Source organism: Psammomys obesus, unplaced genomic scaffold, assembly GCF_907164565.1.
Source record: "Psammomys obesus unplaced genomic scaffold, mPsaObe1.curated_primary_1811, whole genome shotgun sequence".
NCBI classification, from domain to species: Eukaryota; Metazoa; Chordata; class Mammalia; order Rodentia; family Muridae; genus Psammomys; species Psammomys obesus.
This window is the reverse complement of record NW_026588752.1, coordinates 8,149,131-8,162,003: the sequence shown is the minus strand read 5'-3', so window position 1 is coordinate 8,162,003 and position 12,873 is coordinate 8,149,131. Positions and strand designations below refer to the sequence as shown.

The following is a 12,873-nucleotide window of genomic DNA, read 5'->3' as shown; positions in this document are numbered from 1 at the left end:
GTTCATGCTAATGTACCCGTAGAAGCCAGAAGATGCCTTCAGATGCTTTGGAGTTACAGGTGATTGTAAGCCACCCAACATGCTAAGAACTTGGGTCCTCTACAAGAGCAGCAAGTGCTCTTAACCTCCAAGCCAGTGGTTCTTAACCTTCCTAATGCTGAGACCCTTTAATACAGTTCCTCATGTTGTAGTGACCCCCAACCATAAAATTATTTTCATTGCTATATCATAACTGTAATTTTGCTACTGTTATGAATGTAATGTAAATATCTGATATGCAGGGTAGCTGAAGCTCAGTAGTAGAGTGCTTGCCTAGCAGTCATGAGGCCCCAGGGTCAATCTCTAATACTGCCAAAACCAATGTGTGTATATACATTAAAAACCTGAAGGGGCTGGAGAGATGGATGGCTCAGAGGTTAAGAGCACTGTCTACTCTTCCGGAGATCCTGAATTCAATTCCCAGCAACTGCATGTTGGCTGCCAAAGATCTATAATGAGATCTGGTGCTCTCTTCTTGCATGTAGGCAGAACACTGTATACATAATAAATAATCTTTAAAAAAGAAGAAAACGAAGGGTGGTGACACCAAGAGGTCAGGAGTCTAAGGCAGGAAAAGTACAAGCTTGAAAACAGCAAGGCTACACAAAAGACATTCTATATGAAAACAACAAAAAACCTGGAGAGCTCTTTAATCCCAGTACTCAGGAAACGGAGGCAGGCAGATATCCGAGTTCCAGGCCAGCTGGACTACATAAGACACTGACTCAGACAAAACAAAAAACTTTAAAAATTGACAGGACTTTCAGTGTTTATCTCTGGAATATAGAATCATGGGGACTTTCTACATTTGTAATTTATGTTATATTTGAACTTTCAATTATGTATGTCTGTAAAAGTGAGGGCAAATGCCCTCAGAGACCAAAGGCATCAGATTCCTGGAGCGGGGCAAGCTGCCTGATCTGGGTGCTAGGAATCCATTTTAGATCCTCTGTAAGAACAACACAATGAACCATCTCTTTTGCCCTATCTTAGTAATTTTCTCAAGACAAAACTCCCAAAATTTTATGCTAGCTGGATTGATATGGAATGAGTGATTTTTCTAATTTTTTGTCTTGCTTTTTGAAGACAAGCTTTGTAATCCAAGCTGGCCTTGAACTTAAATCTTTCTGCCTCAGCCTCCTGAGGGCTTGGGTTGTACAAGTGTGCCACAAGGCCCACAGAGTGCTTATATCATGTGTGATACTCACATCCAAGGCAGATGTTCCCCACATGGCTAGAACTCACACACTTTTACACAGGCACACCAGCAATGAACTCCGATTTATATCAGATTCAGCAGGGAGTTGGTACGGAAGGAAACAACCTCCTCCCTGATCCCAGACAACAGCAAGGCAAGGAAATGAAGGAGACATCAAAGGTTTATCAAAGAACTGTGACAATGAAGTCAGGCACAGTCCTAGCAGACTCCATCAAGCAGTCTCTTAATAAAGTCTTTTCTTTTTTTCAAGACAGGGTTTCTCTGTGTAGCCTTGGCTATCCTGGATTCACTTTGTAGACCAGGCTCACCTCAAACTCACAAAGATTAAACTGCCTCCGCCTCACTGAGTGCTGGGATTACAGGCGTGCACCACCATACCCAGCAGTAAAGTCTTTTCAAACTTGGAGTAGGAAGTGAAAACATTCCATCATCCACGTAGCCCAGATTCCTTAGAACAGCAGTACTGCCCCTCTCTGTGGGTGTTCAGGGACAGTGAATATATTCAAAGTTCGGTGTCTTAGATGCTAGAGGGAAGCAGAATGAGGTCTTTGCCGGGTCTGGTCCAGTTCAGGAGGCCAGGTTGAAATACAAAAGCAGATTATGCTAAGTGCTCTCTGAGAGCCTATGGAGCACCAGAGTTACAGAGATGGGACGAACTTATTTGAATAGAAAGGGTTTTTTGATAAAGCAGCTTAACAGGCCCACAAAGCAAAAACTACTAGCAATGCCAACCCACTTCTCAGGCCCACACAGAGTCATGAGGCCTAGCCAGAGGGACCCAAGAGGGTCTGCCTCAGAGCTGTGGCCACCTCATCCTACTGAGAAGGGCAGGCCTTTGAGCAAACTGAGGTCCCCAGGGTTGGCCTCTGCTTCCCTCTGGTGGCCACAGGGTGCACACCACCACCAGATTAGATACCGGCATTCATTCACGAGGTCTTGACCTTAGACTTGTCACCTAGATGACACCTACAGCCCTGGCAGTGGTAACACGGTGAGTGCTCTAGGCCCCTGAATGCCAGCTACTTCTGTGCTAAAATCCTCTTCCACACTTCAACCAGAAACACAAACAAGGCTGAGAGGCCCTCCCCCTCTCCCCCCGAACCCAGAGAGCACACACAGTGCTGTACGGTGGAATCTTTCTGGTTCCTGCTGGTCTGGGACAGACAATTCTATCCTGTAAGTAGAGGACTAACAGACAGCTGCTTTCCACTTGCCATGGCGCCTGTCTCTACAGCTCTGCCACACTTCCTCTGTGAGAAGGACAGTATTTTGATGACTCTGGGGCTGGGTTGGAAAAAAAAGGGGGGGGTGGAACAAAAGGAATACATGGACCAGTAACTCACTTAGCTACTAGTCCCACAGGCATCAGAGATAGAATGAAACAAATTCTTAGTCCTATAGGGACTCGCCTCTGCTCAGTAGGGAAGGAAGTCAATCCTGTAGCTCACAGGGACAGCTGTAAATGAGGGGTGACCACATACCAGAACCCCAAGCCTCCTCCCCTAGACCACCCTGATCTGTAGTAGGGCATTTAGTACCTACACGGGCCCTGGACTCATCATGGTAGGCACCTGCTTTCCCGCTCCCCCACAGGCTGCCTCCCTCAGTGTACCCAGAAGCCTCTTCCTCCTACTCCTCCAAGTGCCCAGGGCCTACCTGCAGCAAGGCCAGATCAGCATCCTGGGCTAGCTGCTGCAGGTTCTTCACTGCAGATGTGGTCTTGATCACCCGCACCAGGGCTGGAGAGCAGTCAATGGGAAGCTCACTCAGCAGAGACTTCTCATCACTGAGTAGTAGCAAGGCATGGTATGGGCTGAAGGACAGAGGTGCATGTCAGCAGGACATGAAGAGCCACAGGGCCCCTGTACCAGTTAAGTGCCTGGAACACCAAGGCACAGCTAGAGTCCATAAGCACTGAACTGCAGGCAGGAGAGCTTGAGGGAGAAATCAGAGAGAAAGCAGTTACATGTCCAGGAGCTTTTACAAAATCTGCAAGAATTACTGCTGCCCAGGGAATGAGGGTTTGTGGGGGGATAGATCAAAACTAGGGAGAGGCTGAATACCTGACTTCCCATCCCCCATCTGGTATCTTCCCAGTACTTCGTGTTTGTGTGTGTGTGTGAGAGAGAGAGAGACAGAGAGACAGATATGAATGTGGAGGATGCTATACATGGGAAAAGGCAGTACATGAGCCTATGAATATAAGTATGCAGGCAAGAAGTCAACATCAGATGTCTTTTTTTAACAGTTTTACAGTTACTTATTTTGTGTGTGTGAGAGGCACATATGTGGTTCTCTTCTACCATATACACTCCAGGAATTGAACTCAGGTCACATCAAGCCTGGCAGTGAGTGCCTTTAACTACTGGGCCAGCTTACCAATCCTCCACCTTATTTATTTATTTATTTATTTATTTATTTATTTATTTATTTACTTACTTACTTACTTACTTACTTACTTACTTATTTTTGAGGCAGGGTCTCTCTACATAGCCCTGGCTGTCCTAGAACTCACTCTGTAGACCAGGCTGGCCTTGAACTCAGAGATCTTCCTGCCTCTGCCTCCCAAGTGCTAGGATTAGTGCATGCACTACCATGGACAGTTCCCCACCTTTTTTTTTTTTTTTTTTTTAAGGTAGGACCTCTCACTGAACCTGAAGCTTACTGTTTTGGCTAGACTTTTTATTTTTTTATTTTATTTTATTTTTGACATAGGGTTTCTCTGTGTAGCTTTGGCTATCCTGGACTTGCTTTGTAGACCAGGCTGACCTCTAACTCACAAAGATCCACCTGCCTCTGTCTCCCTGAGTGCTGGTATTACAGGCGTGTGCTTTTGGCTAGACTTGTTGGCCACCAAGCCTTTGGGATCTGCCTATCTCTGCCACCTCATATATATGTATATATGCATATATGCATGTACATACATATAAATAACAATAAAAAAAGTTAAAAAAAAAAAAAGGGGGGGGTAGCTGAGCATGGTGGAGCATACCTTTAATCCCAGCATCTGGGAGGCAGAGGCAGATGAATCTCTGTAAACTCAAGGCCAGCCTGGTATACACAGTAAATTCCAGGACAGCAAGAAGACAGAGAGTCTGTCTGGGGGAGGAGTGGGGGATTGAGGAAGGATGGTGATACAATAATGTATATATGTAATATGTATGTGTGCATGTAGTGGTAAAAAGTGTTTGCCTGGCATGTGCAAAGGCCTAGGTTCAATCATTAGTACCACAAAAAAGAAAGGGGGCAGGAATCTTTCTAAACATAGGAAAAACAAAATATCCACCAACTATGAATAGAACTATACAAATATGCTCAGCAAGAAAGAAGGCCGTTTGACTTGGAGCACAGACATGGGAGGGTAGGACTGGGCAATGAGAGCTCTGCTTAGTCATTTCCAATGTTGAGGAATGTGCCGAGATTCTTTTCATCTCTTTTTTTCCTTCTTTTTTAGTGCTGAGAACAGAGCCTAGAAAGTACTGAGTTATATTCCCAGCCCAGCTTTTTCAGGAAACCAATTACTCTAAGAAACTAATTGGGTTTCCATGATTTCTAACTGAACTGCTGACAGTTACTGAGTATACAGAGCCATGAAGGCAATCTGCTAGAGTTCCAGCTTAGCCCTACGCTACCCTTACTGGCCTGGATGAAGCCCTTGGCAGGTTCTACTCACCCAGGCAATGCTGGGAGGGCCCAAGAAAAACCTGGGACAGGTCATTCTGGGCAGAATTGGATGTAAAATCATGTGGCTTTACTAACAGCAAAGCTCTACATGCCAATTTCTGTGCAGGAAGAAGAAAACAAAAGTCTAGAGCCAAGTATCTAGTCTCAGGCAGCGGCTGAAGAGAAAGCATGATGGGGTTGGCTCTCACCGGATGGCTTTCAGGCTCCGCTCAATAGCTTCAGGAGGGATCAGACTCGAAGCTGCATAGTGGATCTTGTGGGGCAGACAGAAGCTCACTTCCAGCCAGCTGTTAATGTGAAGGCGCACCACACCAGATGTGCACAGGCTATGAAGAGTGGGCATTGTTACTACAGGAGGCACCTGCCAGTTCCCACAGAACACCACCTAGTCACAGAAGCTGGCCTCTCACACTGCCCTGCTGGCTAGAGGAAAACACAGGTGGAGACAAGTAAAAGCCATCTTTTCAGATCTCAGTATACCTAAGGAAATGTTAGGAATACACATACAGAGACACACACACACTCTCTTTCTGGCCCTAGAATAATGTATAATCCAATCAGCCTGTCAGGACTCAAGGGAGCTTCTTCTTGCTCTTCTGAAATTCAACACCACAGAGGCCTCAGCTGCCCGCCTGGACCCCTGGCAAACCCCTGGCATCCACAGCACATCTTCTCTATGAGAAAGCCTGTCTTCAACACCTGATGTAGACCCCGGCACAGTTGGGCAATTGGGCAGAACAGGGCCTGTCTCCAAAGAGAGGAGATGGGTAGAGAGGGAAGCTGTCAAGTCCCACAGGATGTTAATGGTAGGAAGCACAAAGCACCTACTTCCATGGCCCTTGCTGGGGGTGGAGTGTAGCAATCAGAGGGCACACAGTGACTATCCAGCCGAGCCCAACATTCTACCACAGCAAACCTTTTCCTCCACCTTCTCAGTGACTGACATAGAGTTACAGCTTCAACATGCTCAGGCCAAACATGGCAGCACTGTCACATACTTCACACAGCACCTCAACCCAACAACAGATCCTATGTGTTCTACCCGCCAGAACACTCAAAATCCAGACCTCTTCAGCAACACCAGGGCAGTTATACCCAGACAGCCAGCACCCGAGGAAGTGCCTTGGACCACTCTCCTCACATCTTCTACCTAGGCACTATCATCCATGGTCTTCCAACATAGAGAACCCTGTGTGTACTGCAACACTTCCTGCCCTCATTTTCTTCTCCATCACTCAAGTCCAGTCATTCTCAAGACCATTCTTGGGCACCTGAAGTTTTATCACTTCAATCTCAACTCAAGTGTCACATTCTCAATGGGGTATTCCCTGACCCTTGACTCCTGGTCCCACCTTCACTCTGACTCCTCACCCATGTATTCATGACCACAAGATACTATCTGTCTGCTACTTAATATTGTCCTGACCAGCAACCTCACCATGCACATGCAAGGTTTGCACTGGCACAGGAAGCACTCCTGAGTGGAGGAGGGAAGAGACCCAGTCAAGCAGCAGTCTTCAGGAGCACTGTCTTCCCAGAAAGCCCTTACTGAGAGCAAGCTCCACTGTGGACATGTGGCCCTGTAGGTTGTCCCTAAGAACCACACCCAGGAGGAAAGGATTGCGCAAAAGAGGAGCCCCACCCATGGCTCAGCCACACAGTCTTTGTGCTAAGTGCCAACGACATGTGCTTATGAAACAGAATCTGTTCTGGTCTATAAGCAGTGTGGGCAAGAATATGTTAGCATGTTTCTGAAATGCAATTATACAAATGACATAAAGAAAGAAAAGCAACTACTCATGCTAAGCCCTTGTGACTTGTACTTATTCTGCCAGAGAAATATATTTGCTGTCATCTGCCCTAACCCAGTCAAACTTGAAAGAGCCAACCAAGCAGGCAGCCTCTTTAACCCAATGCAGGAAATATAACCAAAAGCTTCATGATAACTTCAGTTCTCAAACAAGAGTACAGAACATATCACTTGATTTCCCAACTGCTAATTTCTATAGCACCTTCCCTGATCTTGTTTCCTCTGCTGCCTCCCACCCAGAAGAGCAGCCAAGAAATATTTTCCCATCACCACCCACTCTGCTGCTATTCTCAGCTCCTAGGAGGGGGATGGCCAAGTATATGGCAGGCCAGCAGCTCAAGGGGGTATGGCAATAGTTCTTCCTGCATAGGTCAAAGGTGGAAATGTTTGGGTACAAGCCCAGTGTTTGCTCCAGAAAACTTTTCTCTTTTTCTCCCAAGCCCATTTCTTTTTCTGAGACAAGGTCTCTCTATGTAGCCTTGGCTGTGCTGGGTCTTGGTATGTAAGCCGGCTTCAAACTCACAGATATCCACCTACCTCTGCCTTTCAAAAACTGGGAGTAAAGATGTACACTGCCATACCACGCTCCTTTTTTTTAAGACAGGATTTTATTGGTACCCCAAGCTGGCCTCCAACTTGTGATCCTCCTGACTCTACCTCCCGCGTGTTCTCAGCAGGTGTCACAACGTAGCTGCCAAGGACTACAGCCTCTTCCCTGACACTTCCAGCAATAGACCAAGAGCCCTAAACGTATGAGTTTCCCCAGAGGGTTGCCAGGAACTCTAGCCAGCAGTTTCAAATGTTAAAACAAGTCTTTTTCTCCTTCAAGCAGGGATAAGCAGTGGGGAAAGGGAGTGTGAGAACATCTCTGTGACCTCCTCACTCCCCAGATCTCGGCAGCACCGTCTGTTTAATGCAAAGCATCCCATGGCTCCCAAACATCTATGCCTGCTACTCCCAGGGCCTCATACTGTCATACCACTGAGGATGACAGTAGAAATAGGAACCACAGGCTGTGGCTGAGTCTAGAGGGCAACAGCAGTTCACAGCCCCTCTGGGAGGAACAAATGAGTGTCAAGATGTGGGTCAAAGACCTGAGCTCCCTAAGGAGGTCAACACTGTTGGCCTCTTCTAGAAATGGACTCTAACCAAGTTTGTCCGAGTGTACAGTTTCCAGAGCTATACCCTTCTTCAGGATAGAAAGCTCACAACCAACCTTGAGAAACAACCTAAGAAAGCACTGCATTGTGAAAAGTTCACGGCATCCACACAGATGGGAAAAGAAGAAAGGGTAAGCCAGGCTCGGTGACGCACACCTTTAATCCCAGCACTCAGGGAGGCGGAGGCAGGTGGATCTCTGTGAGTCTGAGGCCAGCACAGCCAGGGGACTATACAGAGAAACCCTGTCTCAAAAAACCAAGAGAGAAGGAGAAGGGCGGAAAGGGTTACAGTGTGCTGCACTGTAGTCATGCCCATGCAAACCCTAGCCAGGCTCCTCCAATTAACTTAGTTAACTCATAGTCATAAAGGGAAGAAATAGAAGGTCCTATTTTTGAGCTCTTTTAATTAGGGTATAGTACAGGGTAGCTGTGGGAACAACGTGGAATCAGAATTAAATACCAGGACTCCTATCATTTCAAACACAGTGATTCTGCTCCACTAAGGACCTCAGTGATGCCGTGACAACCGCCTGCTAGGTACAACTCCAAATACCGTTTCAGGCACCTGGGGTATAGCAAAAAAGGAAACAAATTACAACCTTGCCTTGGGAGACTCTTAACTCTGGATGGCTTAATATATAAACCCCAGAGTTATAGGGGAAGGTACACCCAGACTTGTGTGGCAGTGTAAGCCAGGGTTAAATGCGAGCTGTGGGCATGGGGGAAATCAAAGACACTTTAAGGCCTTTATAACACCTTCACAGCTCCAGGGTCTCTGCCAACCTCATGACAGCCGACTGGATCCCCAGCCGGTGTCTGTCCCTCTGGACTGAGCTGGAGCCTCATTACAAACTAACTGAGCTCTGTTGTATGGTGTCACTGAGCACTGCCATTATGAGTCTCCGGAGGACCAGATGTACATCTGGACAAACCTCTGTAGTGGGGACAGAGAACACTGTAAACGTGCCTGCCCAAATGCTAGCCTCTAGCTCTGAAGACAGTCAGATGAATCCTTTACCAAAAGGTGAACCAAGAAACACACTAATGTCTGTTGAGAGGAGAAAAGGAGAAAGGCTGTCCCCACTTCTGTAATCTGCATTTTAAAATGAAGCCCAGGGTTTCCTGCTACACTTGTGTTTCTATTTGCAGGTGTTTAATTATTTAGCCTAAAAACAGTCTGCAGAAAAACACTGGTCCCCAAGCTTATCCAACCTTCACACAGCAGAAGAGTCCAGCCCTTTCTGCAACAGGAGATAAGTGTTTTTGCCAGAGCCCCGCATCTGCATGCCATGACTGTGCAGAGCACCAAATCCTATCTTCCAAACCCAAGACACACCATGTGCAAGCTTATCTCACCCTCTTACTCCTCAGCATCTGAGAAAGAATGCCAACTCCTACCTTTAGCTAATAACCAAAAGCTGACTTTTGTCTTCACCTCAGATCATCCTCTTCCTACTCTGAGACTGTCATGTATTCTGTCCCCACACAGCAGGCAGGCTTCCTACTACATGTGTTGGGCTGCTGCACAAACCAAGAGACATTCATGGATGGGCTTTAAAAATCCTACCTTGAGACTTCAAACAAAACTTTACATATAGGCACATTTTTAAAAGTGAACTACAGACTGTAACTCTCAGAATATTCAGAGGCGTCCACAGGCTTGCTCTTGTTCTTGAGCAGTTAGCAGTGTAGCCAACACTACTTACTTGATCAGCCTAAGACAGGCTAAGACAGGTCTGAGCCTTCCAGACCCTACTACAGTCCCTGTTAACTCAGAGAACCACTCAACAAAACGCTTCTTCACACCCCGAAGAATTCATGTCATCATTTCTCCTGCATTTATACTTTTCTTTAACTATTAGCAGGTGAGCTATGCAAAGGATTATGTTATAAGAGGTAAAGGGACATCCCTGCCCCACTGAAGGATACATCCCAGGTGTCACATGGGATCATAGAGTTCCACAAGGAGACACGAGTACTGGGACAGTCAGGGTGACCTCCTAAGGGATTCCTACTTCCAATCTATATTCATAGACATTAAGGAAATATAGTTTCCAGCTAACTATACCAGAACCCTGGCCTTGTTAAAACAGTAAATTCAGAACAGTTCTGTTGGAAAGATGCTCTCAAAGTTCTCAACAATTAAACCCACAACTTCCTGTCTTTTAGATCTTCTCTGAGAAAACATTTCTCAGGGATCTGGCAGAGAGCTGCAGCCAGAAGACAGATGTTTCATTCGATGCTGCCCAGGCAATGTACACTAATTCAAACCTTTTTATTGCTGAAGGAACAGGACCTCAACGCCAAACACAGACCTTGTGGGATGAGGCTGGGGGCAAATCAGGCCAAGGGGGCTACTGAGCAGTTAGAGATCTATGCCAAAATCAGATAGGGGTGGGAGCAGAGGAGTTCACAACTGCCACATCCTGCCAGAGAAATGCAGCTTTCAGTCTCCTCAGGCAAAGTTTCAGGACCCAGAACTGCCTGCTGTGGCATTTCACCTGGAGGAATGAGACCCTGTGCAATAACAAACAGGATATCTGGGTAAGATATCTGTATATCGTTTCTCACTCAAAGCTCAAATTCCTGTGCTCCTCTGAATTGGTCCACTAGGTGGTGATGTGATGCCTCAAGCCCTGAGCTGTGCCAGGCAGATGACACAGCTATATGAAGTCTATTTTGCAACATTCCACCACAATCCAGTCCACTTTTTTCTTCAGAAACCTAAAGTCACTGGTTTGCTTTTTATTTTGTTTTTCAAATGGTATGTATCCCAGCCTTGTCTACATAAATGAATTAATTCTAGGCCAGCCAGGGTTACATAATAGAACCGGTCTTAAAAATAAAAGAGAGGCCAGCAGTGGTGGCAAATGCCTTTAATCCCAGCACTCAGGAGGCAGAAGCAGGCAGATCTCTGAGTTTGGGGCCAGCCTGGTCTAATAGTGAGTTCCAGGACAGCAAGGCTAAACAAAGAAACCCTGTCTTGAATGAATGAATGAAAGCCAGTGTCACACAACTGTAATCCCCGCAGAAGGATCTGAAGCAGCAAGCCAACCTAGACCGCTTAGTGAGATCTTATCACACATACACACACAAACACACACACACACAAAGCTTAAGCATGCTGTGTACATTTAATAGAGTATTCAGCCACCAATGTAACCCAATTAACATGGGGTTTCCCCTGTGTTCCCAATACCTGCAGACCTTATATAGCCAGAGTCTCAAACTCCAGTTCTCCTGGAGCACAGACTATCACAGTCAACTGCAGTTCTACCCACTTGATTTCCTATGTGTAAAGAGCTAACAGTGAAGCCTACTTCAATAAAAGTGGTAAAGGACTTGACACTAACTTAAACTCAATAAAATAACCCTTTGTTTAATGGTTCAAAATACTTCTAGGCTTTCATGTATAATCTTGGGCTGAGCTTCTGTTTTCAAAGGAGCCTGGAGGCAATTGTCCCTGCTAAGTACACGTCACTCAACAAAGGGGCTGCCATTTTAAAAATGGACACCAAGGTTGCTTTGCTGAACAGTGGCCACACAGCTGTCCCTGCCTCAGCAGAGCTCCAGCACACACACACACACACACCAGAGTAGTACCCAGCCTATGGCAGCACTGGCTGCGAGGAAGCTGACCCAGGAAGAGGAGGTTCAACAAGCATGGCCCTATCTTACCTGTCATAAGCTTCTTTGAGGTCCCTAGCCAGCTTGCATTTGGGCAGGATGTGGTGGAACGGGGACTGAGGACCTTCATTTGCTACAAGAATCACAACAGGTAAAGATTTACAGCTTCCAAAGCAAGGAAACATGCACAGGCCAGAACTGGCACTATTTTAGATCAAATTCAAAATTGACAAGTAATGTTATAGCAATGTTAAATTAACATCAGGAAACTCCTTATAATAATAGTAGTAATAATAATAATGATATCAATGTTATCTCTGATCCCTATAAAATAAATGTAGAATAAGGATGCTCTGCAAAACTATTTGTATATGAAATATATGAGAACTATTTATGTTTAAACTTGTCATGAGCCTTCACAACCTTGTAATCACAGCAGCAAATCATTTTACCACCTCCCTCAGAATGAATGTCTCTTGGATCACCAGACCCCATGCCATGTCCCACTTCTCCTCCCACACTTATAAGCTAGTGAGATTTGTTTTTATGACTGAAAAATCTCTTATTAATCTTCATGAATCTCTAAAAAAATATATAATAATTAAGATGAATATTTTCTTAATATTTAATTTTAAACAGATTTTTGTTGTTGTTTTGGTTTTTCTTTCTTTCCTTTTTTTTTTTTTTTTTTTCTTTTTTTGGAGACAGGGTTTCTCTGTGTAGCCTTGTCTGTCCTGGACTCCCTTTGTAGACCAGGCTGGCCTTGAACTCACAGAGATCGCCTGCCTCTGCCTCCGTGATTATAGACGTGTGCCACCACCCGGCTTTTTTTTTCCTTTTTGAGACTGAGTCTCACGATGTAGCCTTAGTTGGCCTGGAACTCACTATGTAGAGTTAACAGAGATCCACCTGCCTCTGTCTCTCAAGTCCTGGGACTGAAGGAGAGTATCACCGTGCCCAGCTCTAAATAAGAAGGAGAAGGAGGAGGAGAAATAAAATGTCTGGGTTGTTTACTCTCATAATTAACTAGGATAGAAAATATAAGTGTTTTTTATGTGTTTGTTTTTATAGTCATTTTGTTCTGGTCCTATGAATCCAGACCCTCATATACACTAGCCACCACTCTCCAACTAACTATTCCCTGGCCCATAATTCCCTGGCCCTCTGTTTTTGTTTCAGAGACATGTTCTCTCTCTATATCCCTGACTGACCTGGAGCTCAGCCCACTGGCCTTGGCCTTCTGAGAGCTGGTGTTAAAGGTGTACATCACTATACACAGCTAATTTTCAAAGACAGAAAGTAATTTTTTTACTGAAAATATGTTAGAATTAGAC

The 12,873-nt window shown here is 45.5% G+C and overlaps 1 protein-coding gene and 1 non-coding gene across 3 annotated transcripts in view; one reads left to right on the top strand and one right to left on the bottom strand.

Annotated features, from left to right (window-relative positions):
• The window catches only part of Nprl3 (NPR3 like, GATOR1 complex subunit), a 37,440-nt gene that overhangs the window by 5,887 nt on the left and 18,680 nt on the right, over positions 1 to 12,873 (bottom strand). For both annotated transcript variants that reach the window (XM_055604428.1, XM_055604429.1), the window contains 3 exons: positions 11,591 to 11,672; positions 5,131 to 5,268; positions 2,915 to 3,071 (listed from right to left, as the gene is read on the bottom strand). In XM_055604428.1, the coding sequence (XP_055460403.1) occupies positions 2,915 to 3,071; positions 5,131 to 5,268; positions 11,591 to 11,672 (377 nt within the window). The remainder of the gene's footprint in view (positions 1 to 2,914; positions 3,072 to 5,130; positions 5,269 to 11,590; positions 11,673 to 12,873) is intronic.
• LOC129674734 (small nucleolar RNA SNORA55) lies at positions 2,387 to 2,505 on the top strand. The gene has a single exon (XR_008719837.1). It is a non-coding gene; the product is annotated as a small nucleolar RNA SNORA55 (small nucleolar RNA).